The sequence below is a fragment of the Copadichromis virginalis genome, linkage group LG2 (assembly GCF_057382275.1).
Source record: "Copadichromis virginalis isolate Kocher_CV1m ecotype Utaka linkage group LG2, C_Virginalis_male_GT1.1, whole genome shotgun sequence".
NCBI classification, from domain to species: Eukaryota; Metazoa; Chordata; class Actinopteri; order Cichliformes; family Cichlidae; genus Copadichromis; species Copadichromis virginalis.
The window spans coordinates 35,630,660-35,648,183 of record NC_140619.1 but is presented as its reverse complement, the minus strand read 5'-3'; the positions used below and the strand labels follow the sequence as shown (position 1 = coordinate 35,648,183).

Below are 17,524 nucleotides of genomic sequence, written 5' to 3'. Positions count from 1 at the left end.
TAGTTTGTTTTTCAGCGCATGACAGTAAAATATAAAAATTCCGATAATTTGGAACGTCCCACGCGACCATCTGTATCACGAGACTTGTCAATCGTACTTTTAAAAAAACAAAAAAATAACGAATATTCTTTATCCAATATAGTTAAATGTATCTATAAATATTTAAAATTATTATTTGATGTTCGTATCGTTACGCTAAATGGTCTGTCAGTAAAAGAGTAGGAAGGAAGTAGGAAAGAGGAAATACCACAGGAAATATGCGGCTATTTTTTATTTAAAGTTATTCTATTAAGAATTAAACTGTAATTAAACCGTAATCTAAAATAAACGCTAAGTTCGTTATTATATTTGGTTTACTATTATTATTATTTATTTATTTTTTAATACGACACAACTCGATAGCCTAAAGGACTGTTGGACTCACTTCCCGGTAAACACGCTATCGTCAAATATTTCATAATAAAAGATTTCGGGGAAAACTATCAGCGCTAATAAGAAGCAAACTTCCAAGAAAACTGCCAGATAGACATTTTTATTTATCTAGAAGGTTTTCTTTTTGCGGTATTAAATTTTTCCACTGGCGTTGATTTTAGCCATCCACGGTACGGTGGTGTGCTTTTAATTTGAAACCTAAAATTACACTTTCTGGAAAAATTACTTTTCCCTTCCGGGCCGGAATTGGTTTCTCTTTTGCTGTCGTCTTTCTGTTGTCCACTCCCCTTCGTTTATGAATAATATTTGCACAAGTTTATTTTTTACCTTCGGCGACGTTGCAGCATTTGGCCGCCGAAAGCCGAAATGGTGTTTAAAGTGACTGTCAGCAGTGCCCGGAGGGCAACAAGGACGCTGTGGCTGCTCGCGCTAGTAAGCCTGCCTGTTTGCATCAGTGTTTGCCGAGCATCATCACCTCAGGAAGACAGTGCCATGGAGAACATCGTTACTGAGAAAAAGGCTGAGGAGAGCCACAGACAAGACAGCGCTGACCTGCTGATCTTTATCCTGCTCCTCACCCTCACCATCCTGACCATCTGGTTGTTCAAACATCGGCGGTTCAGGTTTCTCCACGAAACCGGGCTGGCAATGATTTATGGTAAGATGGTCCATCGTGACAGAGAGACGTCATCCGAGCTGTTACACTCATTGTGTCCTAATAGTTAGATTTTGAACAGACGAATGTCAACACCAGGCTTGATAAGTTCGCCCCTTTTAACACATTTATGCTGCAGGACTGTTCCGGTTTATGTTGTGATTGAGCAAGCGTAATTTAACGACAGTGGACGCCTCTTTTACATTGCTTAATCTTAGAAATTACATCTCAGCACCTAAGCAGTTTCGACAAATACTGTCTTATGAATCCTACTGAATTTTAGTTCTTAAATAACTTGTTTTTGCTTTTGCTTTTTCGTGCAAGTCACAAGTGATTATTTGGACAAATGCCAATCATGAGTGTGTAACTGGACTTTGCTTCCACTTCTGTATATTGAATTTCAGGAGTATTGTTAGAAATCTTCCAACCTGTAGAAGAGGAAGTGGTCGTGCCACCGTAGAATCATTTACATTTTGCCTCACAACCCAGCTGCTTCACATTTAACAGATAATTAATAACTTCTGCTTGGCTGTGCAGAGCTTTTAGAGTCTAGACATTCACAAATTACTCATTTTTAGTTTTTATGAAGGCTCCATAGGGCGGATAGTAACATTATGCTATTATTTTTGCTGTGACATTACTGTCTACTACATGGTTACCAAACCATGCATTACTACCAATAGTAACAGATGTTTGATCTGAGCATTTTAGGTCAAGATCAGATCACAAATCCAAAATTTGATCAAAATAGCTGGAAAGATGATTGTCATCCTGCCTCCATTTTCTCTCCATGAGATATTTAAAGAGTCGGTGATAAAGAAGGGACGGAAAATCACTACAGATATAAATCCCATCTTTTATAAAGAATATGAGTCCTCTGGAAAAAAGGTACAGGATACCAGACATGTTGTGATTTTTGTGTTATTTTGTGTGACATATTCCCCTCGGTTGTCCAAGACAAATTTCTCCCACTGGAGACAATATGGCCTAATCTAATCTAAACTAATTGAAATTCTAATTTGCTGGTACAGTATCTGATAGGGTAATTTATTTTCACATGGATGTGTTAAGACTTTAATTTGAGATCCAGAGCTGTTAGGTACGTGTGTGATGTTCAGAGTAGACCTTTGTTTAAAAATATTTTTTTGTACAAATGAATCCCACTGAAACATTTAATACCATCTGTAGTATCAGGTAGCCTGAAACTACACTCGCCATCCGTTTCTGTGGCGACGTGCCATAAACTGTTAAAAATCCTGTATTAATCAACTCTTCTCTCTCTCCTGTTTTTTTTTTTTTTTTGTCTTTCGTTTTTATGAATTTTTCCCCAGGCTTAATTGTTGGAGTGATTTTGCGTTATGGCATCATTCATGTTCCTCTGGATGTTGGCAACATCACCTTGAATTGCCAGGTCAATGCCAGCCCTGCCACTCTGCTGGTCAATGTAAGCGGCAAGTTCTACGAGTACACATTGAAAGGGGAGATCAGTGGCAACGACATGAAGGATAATGAGATGCTGCGCAAGGTATACTGTGTCGTGTTATTATTTGAATTTGATGTCTACATACAAGCAGTTGTGTTACAGAGATGGGTAATTATTTTCCTAAGGGACTATGTAAAACTGGGACTGTTGTGGAGGACGGTGCCAGTAAATTGAACTCAGTATTAATTTTATCTGTGTATAAGTTATTGGTACAGCCCTCCACAAGAGTCCCAGTTTCTCCTGTATCCCCTTGAGAAGCTTCATTGCCCACCCCTGAGCTGGAGCAATCAGATGATTTAATCATCAGCAAAGACATAATTATCAGTTATTTTACACTGAAATGATAGCAGATGTTTAAATCTGCAAGCACCGATGATCAAAACCAGCTACCCTTCTGATATTTTAAATACAACATAACTAACCAATGCAAGAGAGAAATCATAGGTTAATTTGTAATGGGATTAAATGGTGGTTTTAGTTTTTTGTAAGCTGAATGATTTGTATTTCTCTTTATGTAATACAAATTCTTTATTATCAATATTAAGTAGCTATTTCAATTTTAAAACAATAGCTCTACATCTAGATCAAATCAGTTTGAAGACTATTAAACAGGGCCTGAAATGTTCTGTTAAAATAACTGGCAGAATGCCTTTATTAGTGATACAGAATGTAAAAGAAATCATAAAAGTACTTGTTTTACGGTTGTCATGTGCTGGGGTGTGTTTGTCACTTTGTACTTTGTCAGTTAAACAGCTGCACAATTACATACAAGCAGTATTCTTGACGCTATTCTAACCACCAAACAAGTAAACAATCTGCTGAACAGGTTTAATCTATTTAAGTCATAATCTCATGCTCAGAAATTGAGGATTGTTTTCCAAACATGAATACATCTAATCCATTGTCAGAAATTGAATCCACATACTGATTTTAATGTAGCACTGCTCTAGATTTAGCATCTAAAAATGGCATTAGCCTTAGTGTGTGTATATGTATGTGGCTAGAAGCTGTCCTCGTTCTGTAACATGCCATTTTACTATTATAGTAGTTTTTTTGTTTATTGTCCTGGAAGCTGTGTCATGATGCCCCATATGGGTCATTTTTGATTAACTGATATTTTAGTCAATCCAAAAATGCAACAGCATAGAAAGAAATATTAATGAAAACAACTTGTTAATTTTCTTTTGATGCAGATCTGTAATTTTGTTCTGTGTTTTGTATAACTCAGGTGACCTTTGACCCTGAAGTGTTCTTCAATATTCTTCTACCGCCTATCATCTTCCATGCTGGCTACAGCTTAAAAAGGGTACAGTATATCATATAAAAAGTCAACATTTATTAAATACATATTTTCAGTATGTATTTGGCTCTTAATTAAATAACTTCATGTCCATTTGTGGTCTCTTTATAGACCGCAGGGGTTTACGTATTCATCAAGATGAATAATTTATTTTATAGTATTTATGCATTTGATTGCTGATCTGGTAACTCTTCTGTCTTTCAGAGACATTTTTTTCGGAACATGGGATCCATCCTGGCTTACGCCTTTCTCGGGACAGTCATTTCCTGTTTTATTATTGGGTAAGAGACTTAATTTGCAATTATTACAAAAAATATTTTATTATTAAAAAAAAAAAGCAAAAACATGAAAGCCATTCATCCTTGTGATTTTACAACCCTTGTGCAACTATGCACATTTAAAGTTATTGTTGTTTATGATGATGGACAAAACCACCTGCTCTTCCTTTTCTTCCATCAGGTTGCTGATGTATGGCTGTGTGACGCTAATGAAGCAGGTGGGCCAGCTGAATGGAGACTTTTTCTTCACGGATTGCCTGTTTTTTGGGGCCATTGTCTCTGCCACAGACCCTGGTACATATGATTTTTCTCAGATTTAAAAGTTTTCTTCTACTAACTCAAAGCACATTGTTACATATATTAACTAAAGTAGTGTGCAAAAGGCCTTTCTACCACCACACCGCATCCAGTAAAAGTGACATTTTCAGCTGAATGTTTTTATGTTTGTTCAGCACCTTGAGACTGAGCCATGAATAAGTAAAGTAAAAAATGTATGTAATTCAAAGAATGAACCGGTTTTGTGTCGACATTACTTAACAAGGAGTCCACATACTGTTATTCAAAGCCTCATAAGAAATGGTAGGGGAATAGAGATAAAAGTTGAGGCATGCCAACTGGACTGAAATCATTACCAAAAAAGTCTTATTGGGTGATGAATTCAGATTTGAATTTTTTTAAGTTGTAGCCATTGTCAGTCTGTATGGAGGAGGTCAGGAGAGAGGTGCAAAAGTGAGTGAGTCTGATCTGTCTGATTGGCCAGGACTTAATTTTTCAGCATAACATGGATCACAAGCACACTGCCAGTGCTGTACAAGCATACTTGGATAGAAAAACTCACAATAGAACACTGTCATGGATTAACCTCCCCAGAGCCAGAACCTCAACATTATTGAGGCAGTGTGGCATCATCTTTTCAGAGAATTGAACAAAATCAGCCAACATCCAAAAGAAGAGCTTTAAATATCCTTCAGGAAACCTGGAGAAGTATTCTTGAAGACTGTTTAGAGAAAAGAAAGAAGGCTTTGCCTAAGAGAGTTCAAGCTTTAAATAATAAAGTTGGTCTTACCAATTAAAGCTTATTAAAATTGTACAAAATCTGTTTTTTCCCTTATATACCATATTTCCATGTATGTTTGTAGATGTTGCAATAAATTGCTGCACCCATATTCCAAGCAAAATGTAAAGAAATAAAGGTGGCTCAAGACTTTTGCACAACATTGTATAGCAGCGTTTGGAAGTGAATTTTGACGTATGTTCTCTGTGCCTCACAGTGACAGTCCTGGCCATCTTTAATGAGCTGCAGGTGGACGTGGATCTCTACGCATTACTGTTTGGAGAGAGTGTGCTTAACGATGCCGTGGCCGTGGTTCTGTCCTCGTAAGTTGTCTCCCTTTTTTTTCTTTTTTCGTGTCTTTTTTTGTTGATGGACCTGTGACCTTTTACTAACCTGGTATCAGCTCCCAATAACACCTTGTTAAATGTGAAACAGGTTTGTTAAACTAACACTTGACTTGGTTTTTGTCCCCCGCCACATGGAACTGCTGTAATTTCCACAGAATTGTAAATTTAAAGCGCAGGCAGACTGGAGGGGCCCGGCCCTGTGGAGACACTCAGACCGGCCCGTTGAACGGGTGCACTAAGTAGAGCATGGCATTGTGTGCTTTTGCAGTGCCTTGAGATAAACATGACAAATCACTGGCCATTTGTTTTTAAGACTCTGGCTATTCAACCAGAGATGCAGAACATTGCATTATTTATTCTTTTTTTTCTGTTATTGGTTAAATGTTTTTGATGTTATGAGTCAGCTAAGAGCACATTCCTATTTTCTTTGAAGATACTGTGGGAGCCAAGGGAAAGGCAGAAAGCCAGAATGCTTATAGACAAAATGCCTGGTGATTTGTTCTGCGAGTGTGGGGGCTGTGAAGAGAGAGGGTGAACAAATGTTATTTTACTGTGACACTTGGTTCAAATAGCTATTTATTATACAGCTATTTATTCAAAGACCTGAATCTCTTATTTGGAAATAAACGTTTGCCAAGTTCAGCACATTTGAGCACAAAACTACTTCAGCATAATGTTAAAAAATATATATGTGTATATTAGGGGTGCAATGATACTCGTATCGATATTGAACCGTTCGATACAGTGCTTTCGGTTCGGTACGCATATGTATTGAACAATACAAAATTTGTAATTTATTTTATCAACTTTCCTTCTGACGATGCTGTCTGTGTTGAGCGCTCAGTGAATCTGCGTTCGACTACTCCGCCTAGGCTGCACTGTCGAGCGCAGATCCACTGAGCGCTCAACACAGACAGCATCGTCAGAAGGAAGAGCGCAGGGCAAGCTAGCAAGACAGAAGTTAAGCTCTCCTTGCAACATGGCAAAATGAACCTCCCCCACCCTCATTCAGATCTGGCGTTTGGAATTATTTTGGTTTTCGTATGACCCTGAAGGTAAGCGCGTCATGGACTAAAGTAAAACAGTATGTTGGATGTGCCACGCAATGCTCAATTACATGGGTGGGAACTAGTGTGTTAGCGCAGTTAGCTCGTTAACGTGTTGGCCGTCTAGCCCCATGCACGGGGCGATCAGGGGTAGCTCATTAACGGAGATTTGTCGTGTCGTAGCGTTAAGGTCATTTCAACGAGATTAACGCTGACAGCACTAGTGGGAACACAACGAATATGACTGCACGTTTACGCTGACATCATCCTAGTGCAAAGACAAGTGGAAGCAGACAAAAACAACAAGCATGCATGCTACAAACTTTACCCGAGTCATTTAGACAGCCGTTAGCACATGATTCTCCTTATGGGGACCTGATATGTTTAATATTGTGGCGAGCTCAGACAAGGTGGAGACGGAGGTGTCGTTTGGTCTTGCTTCCCGTGAGCTAGCCAGGGAGCACAGCCGTTTATTGACATCTGCAGAAGAACACTGGCGCTAGCTAACTGCTCAGCGTGGCAAGCGCACAGCAACAACAACAACACACAGGGCGCCCTCTGACCCCGGAAGGACACCGTCGCAGCGAGAGGGCGTCACCCGTTACTATGGCAACACAAACAAAACATAACTGTACAAACAGAACCCCGAACAGCCCTGACCCGCTACATAGCCCCCACCTAAGGGGTCAGTCGTCCCCGACGACCCGATTACCCCACACAAAGTCCTGCAAATGTCCAGGTGCCTTCTTTTGGCGCACCGGCCGGTCACGACCGGCGGGGGGAAAGTCACTCGGGTCAGAACATGGGGTGCTACCATCATCCCACTTCTGACACGATTGTGGCGAGCTCAGACAAGGAGGAGACGGAGGTGTCGTTTGGTCTTGCTTCCCGTGAGCTAGCCAGGGAGCACAGCCGTTTATTGACATCTGCAGAAGAACACTGCCGCTAGCTAACTGCTCAGCGCGGCAACCGCACAGCAACAACAACAACACACAGGGCGCCCTCTGACCCCGGAAGGACACACCGTCGCAGCGAGAGGGCGTCACCCGTCACTATGGCAACATAAACAAAACATAACTGTACAAACAGAACCCCGAACAGCCCTGCCCCGCTACAATATGCTGCTGAGAATATAGCCCAGAAGAAGCGGATAGTATAGCTTTTATTTTGGAAATAGACATTTCTCTGTAATAAACTCTCTTTTCCAAAGATGAGTGATTCCTCAATCAGATACAGGGCTCGCAAAATCGCTAGCCCGACGTCCTGGGGCTAGCGATTTTTCCAGTCGGGCTACCAAAATCTATCTCTGCCCTGCCCGTCGGGCTATCATAGGAAGGAAAAATATATGTCAATGCTTTTGCATTCTTTCGGAAATGTAGCTGGGTAATTATGTAATTGGCATCGATGAGCCACTGTCAATATGTGACATATTGAAATCGCGTTTGAATTTGCGCTTGTTTTTTGCTTTCACTTTGCAATCGTGTGAACTATGTATAGAGAGCGACAGCATTGATTGGTGAGTGATGATAATTTGCGCACCAATTCCTCTGACATCGTCTTATCAATCGTTAGCTTACTATGCAAACATGACAAGTGAAATCTCCCGCAGCAAGCTTAAACATGTGAGAGGTTGATCGCCTTTTATATGGACGCAAACGCGCGTTGCAACTTCTTATCTGGTGTGCGTCTTTTATTTTGACAGCGAATGCGGACCACTTATGTGCACCTGTGTAAATAACATAATGTTCTGCCGGGTGTGTTGTTGGTTTTCTCTCGATTTCTGAGTCGACAAGCGCCTTTGTTACTGGGACCAGTCATTTTAAGAAAGGCCCCCATTAGAACCCACGAGAAATGCAAGAAATGCATTATTGCTCAGTCTGCAATATCTTTCCCAGAACAAACACCAATTGCAAATAACATACTAAAAACAAACCTGAAAATCTGTTTAGAACAGCTACTATGTTGCAAAGAGTGAACTACCACTGGCACAATTTAGCAGTCTTTGCAAACTTCAAAAAGCAAATGGCCTCGATCTTGGTTCCACTTGCCTCTTACCCGTGACTTCAGTGGAAATTTCAAATTCAGGATCTGACACAGACTGATTCATGTCCTACACAGTTCTTACAAGTTCATAGAAATTGCTGTTTTCAATTAGAACCAAGTATTTGAGTTGATGATTGTAATTTTTATACAATGTTGTAATTTGTTTTTCAACAATTTTTTGATTAATGTTTTGTTTCCTTTACAATATTATACGGAAACAAAACAGGAAACAAAACATCAATCAAAAAATTGCTCTCTTTTTTTATTCGGGCTACTTAAATTTATTTTGGGCTACCAAAAACTGAAGAGTCCCTGCCCGAAGGGCTACCAGGGATTTTGAAATTTTGAGAGCCCTGAGAGATATTTATTTTTTTAATTACTTTTGTTTCAGCAACATTAAATTTAAATTTACACTACCCTGTGTTGTGGTGACTAATGCAGGCATTAACTTGTATATGGTACACTTATAAATATTTGCCCTGCCATTGCATAAATACTTGCCATTAAATGTTTGTATTTTGTGTTCATATCAGCTCTATAGTAGCATATCAACCAGAAGGAGACAACAGCCACACCTTTGAGGTTATGGCGATGTTGAAGTCTTTTGGGATTTTCCTGGGAGTTTTCAGCGGCTCATTTGCACTAGGAGTCGCCACTGGAATCGTCACCGCTCTCATATCTTTTTTCGTTTGTTTGGTTGTAGCATTTATTTAGATAAGTTACATGTTGTTGTAGCAGTGCTTAAACAGCAAACAGACTCTTAATGAGCATACGCACATGTGCCATAAATATCAAGAAACTCCTAATAGTGTATTTCATTCAAACCAAGTACATAAAAAGTGCAATCAAATTCAGTTCCAAAATACAAAAAGGGACATGAAGGTTCTTTCAATTTATTTTGGCATTTTAAACTCAACCTGTAAAGTTTTTGTTCAGACCGGACCTTTGTCCTTTGGAATAAAGCATCAATATTTTATCACTTCATTCTGTTTGTTCCCTTGCTAAAGTTAGCGTATGAATTTTGTGTCACAGCCAAAGACTTGTTTTATAAGGTCACAGTCACCATTAACCAAAGAAATTTATTCTCGTGTCCATTTTATTAAGGACATAAAGGGGAAGATTTAACTACACCAAAGCCTTAGTGTTAGCTGGCCAGCATCTATGTCATTTTTTTTACATTCTGAGCGGGGCTACATGAATGTTTTTGTGATAGTCTACGTCAGGGTAGGGGAACTCCAGACCTCAAGGGCCAGTGTCCTGCAGGTTTTAGATATCACCCTGGGTCAACACACCTGAATCAAATGACTAGTTCATTACCAGGCCTCTGGGAGGAGGAATTTAGCCATTTAAATCAGCTGTGTTGGCTCAAGGACACAGCCTGCAGGACACCGGCCCTCGAGGCCTGGAGTTCTCCACCCATGTTTTCAATTCTAAAATGGTTAGCTTCTTAACACTGAAACATTATCATCAGTATCTCAGTTATACCATGCACTAAATTAGTTTGTGTGAAATACTATATGAAAATGTAGAATAAATGCAAAAAAAGCTGATTAAAATGATTGTGTAACGTTATTCTGACATTAACCTCATTAGAAGCCAACAGTTTCAGACTTCAAATGGAAAGCAGAACTTTATTGGTTCTCTTATTTGTTTTTTTTAATGTCTTAGAATTGAATTATTTGTAAAAAGGTCAACATGAATGGATTTAGCAATATCTGAGTATGTCGTTAAATTCTTTGACTGTGGTGTCCACGTGACTAAATTTACCAAGCTGCGAGACTTCCAGCTGTTGGAAACAGCTCTGTTCTTTCTCATGTCATGGAGCACATTCTTACTGGCTGAGGCTTGTGGTTTCACAGGTAACACACACACAGATCCACACATTCTACGTGTATGGCATACTGTAATTACCAGAATATCAAAAACAAAAAATGAGATTAGTAATTTAGATAATACCGTAATAGTAATTGTGTCCAGCTGGAAGCTTTATGCATCAGAGCATATAGAAATCAGTGCGTATTGATCCCATCTTTATTCTGTGTGTCTCCGTCCCCCTTTGGTGTGCTGCAGGTGTGGTAGCAGTACTCTTCTGTGGAATCACTCAGGCCCATTACACCTACAACAATCTGTCTCCTGAGTCTCAGGACAGAACCAAACAGGTCACTACTTATTCAGTTCTTTTTTTTAGATGCTTTAAGTATTGCGTTTTCCTTGTTTTGTTTTGTTTTATGGTGAAGTAGGGTGATGGAGACTCAAAATTAAACAAAAACTGCAGATTGCTTTATCAGTTATCTGCTATTGTAGGTTTGTTGAACAGGTAAAGACACAAAAATCAAAACTTTTCTATGTCTTTATGACATAGCGAATAAAAAAGCGGCATTTTAAGTTTAATTACAATCACAGTCATGCAATCCAAGTTTAACAGCATTTATTGGAAACTCTAGCTTTTTCTTTTATTGTATACATCTATCTATACTTGGATATCAGCTGTCATGTAAAGCATGCTGTTTCTTTTCTTTTGCAGCTGTTTGAACTTTTAAATTTCCTGGCAGAGAACTTCATTTTCTCCTACATGGGATTGACCCTTTTCACGTTCCAAAACCATGTCTTCAATCCGATGTTCATCGTTGGAGCTTTTGTATCTTTTTACATGGCCCTGCCAAGTTCACATAAGCCATGTTAATCCTTGGCTTGAAGCATTATCTACAGCAGTGGGAGACAGATGGAAAGGTGACCATGCAAGGAGTAGCGAGAGTGCAGGCAGATGAGTTTATATAGCATCACAGTGGACAAGACAGGTGAAGAAGAGAGTGTAGGCAGGGTGGAGTGGCTGGAGACTAGCGTCCAGGGTGATTTGAGACAGAAGGATAGACCGATCTCAGAGGAGGTTAATGGATGAAGTGAAGGAGGACATGCAGAGGGTTGGTATAACAGAAGAAAATGCTAGGGATAGGGTAAGATTGAGGCAGATGATTCACTCCCTAAAGGGAACAAAAGAAGTTTATTACAACTAACCACCAAGTAGTAAATAGGCAGGAGACAGCACACCTCATTTGCTTTTGTCCTTAACCATGTTCTTACCCAGGTAGCATTATTCATAGGAAGAGCCGCTAACATTTACCCTCTCTCCTTCCTTCTTAATCTGGGACGACGCAACAAGATCAGATCCAACTTCCAGCACATGATGATGTTTGCAGGTTAGTGGTGTACGGATAAGGATGTTTATTATGTGCCGTCTTAAGCAAAGCGCTTTCCTTTATTAACAGAGTGAAATATAACCAACAGAGATGCTTATTATCTCATCTTGTATACAACATTCTCCATGCTCTGCTTTTTAGGCCTGCGAGGTGCAATGACCTTTGCACTGTCCATCAGGGACACTGCAACATATGCTCGTCAGATGATGTTTTCCACCACTCTGCTCGTGGTCTTCTTCACTGTATGGATTTGTGGGGGTGGTACCACTCAGATGCTGTCCTGCCAGCGCATACGGTATGCCTATCCTTCCTCTGCAAAGTCCAGACTGGATTTGCAGTTAGCATTTGTTTTAACAGTGGGGAAATTTCACAAATAAGTCTGATGCTTGTCTATAAATATTTTGACTTTATGATGCCGGGTGTTTAACTCATCTAGTTATCCTGTCAGGCAAGTATTCGAACAATTATTGAACGTCTTGAAGAATGTGCTGCTCTGTCTTGTCTTTTTTTAATAAGCAGATTTCCTGCTGGTGAACTTGTAAAACGGGGGAAACATGCTTCACAGCACTGTTCTGCTCTGACAGCTTACGACTGCAGCTGATTTACACGTGTTTCTTTTTCTTTAACAGTGTGGGAGTGGACTCGGATCAAGATAACTCTGTGAGTGTGGCACTTATAAACGTGTTGTAGTTATGTAATTGGTGGAAAGTAACTGTAAAGGAAACCAAGACACCTAAACAGTGTTGTCTGTCTTTGTCCAGATGAGTGTTGGTGAAGGTTCAGAGAGAAGGAGCACCAAACAAGAAAGTGCCTGGCTTTTCAGAATTTGGTACAACTTCGACCACAAGTATCCTTTGCTTAATTAGTGTTATTAATATCAAGAAATAATTTTCAAATAAACCATACATGTAGTGTTTTGAATATGTGATAACTTATTAATGACTTCACTTCAACTTACCAGCAGCAGAGGGAGCCCCACTTACAGACTTAACTTCACATTAGGTCATCTTTTGGCTCTGAAATATGAAGGTCAGACTGTTCTATGCATTTAAAATAAATTACCTTATGAAATTACTTTAATTTGGAACATTTTCTTCTGAGGACTGGGATTCATTAAGCATTCATCACACCGTACCAGGAGCTTTCTTTTTGTGTCTAATAGCGGTCTTTTAGTGCTTATTTCACGCGCATTATGTCCTTGACTCGAGCCTCCCTCCAGCTACCTGAAGCCCATCTTGACTCACAGCGGCCCCCCTCTCACAGCCACGCTGCCTCCCTGCTGCGGCCCCCTCGCTCGCTTCCTCACCAGCCCTCAGGCCTTTGAGGTCAGACGCTGGTTTATACAAGAGCTATTTCTGACTGAACTGTGTTGTTTTTTTGTTTTTTTTTTAATCCCATATTACCAGATGGAAAACGGTCATGAATCAGCGGTTCAGTTTTCATTTTCAATTTTCATTGTCTCATTGGATGGATAAGGAAACACAAAGCATGGGACAAAATTATAATTGTATTGGTTGAACACAATTTCATCCAATAGCTATGGAGTGCTAAAGTCACATCCTTTTTTCCCCAAATTTGTTGTGTTTCTTTGAACAATTTGTGTTTCTTCTTCCTGCAGAACGAATGCCAGCTGAAGGATGACGACTCTGACCTCATCCTGAGAGACGGTGACATCAACCTGACATATGGCGACATCACAGTCAGTACAGACGCCAGTGGCGCCCACACTAGCGGCGGCCCGGCCTTTGCTGGCGCTGCCACCTCTGATGACTTGGACAGAGAGTTAGCATACGGAGATCACGAGCTGGTGATGAGAGGCACGCGCCTGGTGCTGCCCATGGACGACTCGGAGCCGCCCTTCACAGAGCCCCACCACCGCATGCGGATGTGAAAGTAGTCTTTGAATACAGACCCAGACAACCGTCCGACGCACCCTGACCCGAGCCATTGAGCAAAAGACCAGTACCTGAGTCTCCTCCTATCACCTCTCTCTGCTTTTTTTCCCTTTTCTCTAGCACTTTTGTTCCATCCTTCTTGCCACATTTTCTCACATATTCTATGGGGCAAATCATCGTCTCTACCTCATTGTCTTTCTGCTTATTTCCACACCTTTCTGCCATTACTGTAATATAGTCATATTTATTTGCAGTTTTTTTCTTCATAAATCAGTTTTAAATCATTTCAGCTTAAATTTCTGTGTCACCTTACTGTAGCATTGCACAGAGATCTAGCAGCATGTGTCAGTGTGTAAATGCAACCACTAGCTAACTTGTCGGTGTAAAGTATATCCCAAGAGTACTATAACTTTTATATGCATGCTGAGGATGCTAGTTGTTTTCTTAGTTTGGGAGATTGAGGGCTTTTGTGTTGAATGTTGCTGCCTTCTCTCTGTGGGTCAGAGGCAAGCTGACCCAGTGGACAACGTTACTGTAAATTTGGTTACAATCAAGTGCCTGGGAATTGTAGTTTTTGGCAGCCCAGTACTGGATTAGTTCTGTTAAGCAGAGCTGATTCAATATGGTCAGTCATTCACTTTTCCATTGTTAAAAAAAAAAGATAAAAAAATGCTCAACATAAAACAAAGACCTCTGTCCATAAGGTAGCAATATACTTAGTGCGTGTTTGGGCTGTCAGTCTGTGTGCTATTTGCTTGTAAATAGTGTGTAACAATGTGATGCCAGTGTTGCAGTGTAACCAGGCAGTGAACATGTGGATCTCTCCCAATGACCTTTGACTGTGACATAGAGGGAGACTTTACACCTTATTTTAGAGGCTGCTGTCGTTCATGGCAGGACGAAGGGCTGTTGTTTCGAGATCCAAATGAGATGAGGCGAGAACGCTTAGTGCCATTTCTGTCCTGCATTTTTACATTTTATGAAATCTGAATGCAGATGACCTTAAAGTGTTTTGTATTCTTTTTGCAACAGAGGTTTGTGAGCTGAATCACCTTTTTCATATCCATTTTCTAGTCTATATTTTCTCATTCAATGAACCTGAACAACACATCTAGATACATGAATCTGAGACTAAATTATCTGCTACAGTGGTATTAAGAGCGTACAACTGATATTGTGCTTAATGAGAACTATCTATCTGCTTTTGGTAGGGCTGCGAACAGCAATTCATTCATCTGCCAGCAGTTGTTTAATAAATTATTTGGTGTAAAAAAAAATTTAAAAAAATGAGAGTAGTGAACAATGCGCATCAGAGTTGCACAGACCTTAAAGAGTGTTTCAGGAAAAAATATGATTTAGGTAAATTTTTTATTCATGAAGATCAATGTGATGTGAGTTGCCCATTTTTTTTGAATAATGAGCCGTAAAGATTAAAGATATCTGCCTTCTGTCAAATATAACCAAACACAATTCTAGTCTTGTGGTGTCCAAAACATCGAGAAACACAGAAATGCTCCTTTTACATCATTACTTGAAATTAAATCTACAAACTGTCTTTGAGCTGTTTAATTTAGGATGTATTTTAATTAAACTACATCCAGGCACGAGCCTCTAGTAACAGGTAAATGCACTCCTCCTTTAGTTAAGTACATGAAACTGTCCACAATGCAGTTTTCTTTTTTAAAGCTGGTCATGATTTCCAGAAAGAGACGTGCTTCTGAGTTTTGAGCAGTTTAGTTTCATTATATAAGAGAGAAGGTGCACCTCTCTAAATCTGGGCTACTGACACCCCAAAAAGTCGAGGTGTCACTACAAGCCAGAAGAAAAACTATAATTATTTGATTTTTTTTTTTTTTTTTTTTTTTTTTTTTGGACAAATTACATCTTTCTACTTATTTCATTTGTGTTTTTTTTTGTCTGATTATCTGATTAAAAATGTAACGCAAGTCTTCAGAATCTGTAGATAACATTACCTTTGTTCAACAGCACGACTTAGATCATTCATTTGGTATTAAAATGAATGCGGTACAATTATTTTATTTACTGGCAGAACAGTTAATCAATCAACCGTTGCAGCTGTGAATTTATCGATTGTGTTGTATGAAATTATTTTCAAAAGACAAGCCCACAGGATTAATCAGTCCGTCCACATGTCAGCAGATATTTTCAGTGGCACTGTGGTAGTTTGTTATTATGCAGACTGCCAGAACAGAGCAACAATAGCTGTTTAAATGCTGGATGTTTCTGTCTGCTGTACACAGTAGAGTTTTTGATGTGTAATGGTTGACCATGAACACAGAGGCACATAAAGAGAAACATGCAGTGTATCAAAGGTACTCCTGGCCGGATGTGTTACATTTGACTTTGTAGCCTTGTGTCAGTGTTCGCTGTTGGGGCTATTTCAGTGCGTGGACAAGAAGAACGGAAGGTGTCGTCAGCTCCTTTGGGTGCGGAGTACAGCAGCTGTTAATGTGAGTTTAACAGGAAGTGTTGATAGCACATCACCGTGGCAACACTGTGTTGATGCAGACTGAAGCTAGACAACATTTGGTGACTTGAAGCAATCATGGCGTTTTTTCTTTTTCTTTTCTTTTTTTTCTCAAAGTTGTTGTTTTGGCCTCCTAGTGATCCAAAGAGAAAAAAATACTGTGTGTATGCAAAATGGATCTTTGAGGAGGATGATGTGGTTAAAGAGTGAGAAGAAGGGGTGACTGGGGGGCTTGTTAGGCTCTTGTTGTTGAGCGTTCATGTGTTGGGATGATACGGAGGTACAAGGAAGAGAAGGCATGCTAGATATCGCTTTTCCTTCCACAGTTATCTTCTGCTGTGCAGGAACTTCTTATTTCTTCTTTTTTTATCAGTTATGTCTCTAAACTCCACATTTTCTAATATGATTTGTTGATCTCACAGTTTTGTTTTGTTTTGTTTTTTATATGTGTAAGTGTGTTTCTGAATTTTTTTTTTTTTTCTGAAAAAGGGACACAGTGAATAAAAAAGAATGATTTGCACTTATTACAAATGTTGCGCTGTTCTATTCTGTTTATTTTTTTCTACTCTTGTTTTTATCTTAGTTACTTTTATATTACTTACACTGAAAGGTTGTGGGATTTGCAAATTCATGTCAGTGAATTCATCTTAAGTTGTTTTCTGTGCTACTTTATGAAGGAATATTCCCACATTGCTCCATCTTATTGCTTCGCCATTCAGGTACTTTGTGTGTAAGTTGCTGCTTGAATGCCGTTGCCATGACTTGTGCACAGGCATGATTCATTTATCCTCTGCTGTTATGGACTCTTTGGTGTAGTGGGAACCAAAAGTGAAAAATTATACAAGGAATATTGTGATCCACTGTTCTTTGAGACATTAAAAGATGTGAAATCTGCAAAAAGTAAAAGAGGTTTTGGTGTTTTCCTACTGCTCTGCCAGTACGTGTTCTGTCTCTGCTCTCTGAATGGTGACCTGTGATATGCTTTGATCATTGGAAATCTTGTCTGAAGTAGCTGACCAAAGAAGCCTGCTGTGCTCCGTGTTCTCAGACAGTCCACTCTATCTTTCTACCGCAAACTCTGTGTGTGAATGTGTCTGTGTGTGTGTGTGTGTGTGTGTGTCACTGCCTGCATGTGGATGAGGATTTGAATGTGTGGGTATATGTGCAAGAGAGAGACAGGAGAGAGGCATTGTGATCTCTCCTGTCTGTGTTGCAGGTACTGACTGTTTACATCTGTGTAAATATACTCTCACCTGTTCATTTGCGTGCAACGGTCAATAAACAGAAGCCTGTGCTTTTGATTAAA

The 17,524-nt window shown here is 39.7% G+C and overlaps 1 protein-coding gene across 1 annotated transcript; it reads left to right on the top strand.

The window, feature by feature from the left end:
* The first annotated feature begins 626 nt into the window (after positions 1 to 626).
* On the top strand, positions 627 to 17,524 carry slc9a6a (solute carrier family 9 member A6a). The gene is made up of 16 exons (XM_085432941.1): positions 627 to 1,090; positions 2,419 to 2,612; positions 3,799 to 3,876; positions 4,075 to 4,151; positions 4,330 to 4,442; positions 5,420 to 5,525; positions 9,172 to 9,313; positions 10,392 to 10,497; positions 10,709 to 10,797; positions 11,163 to 11,276; positions 11,724 to 11,835; positions 11,977 to 12,130; positions 12,465 to 12,495; positions 12,597 to 12,682; positions 13,055 to 13,160; positions 13,454 to 17,524. Exons 1-16 carry the CDS (start codon positions 799 to 801, stop codon positions 13,724 to 13,726), a joined length of 2,073 nt encoding a protein of 690 aa, XP_085289067.1. The 5' UTR covers positions 627 to 798; the 3' UTR covers positions 13,727 to 17,524.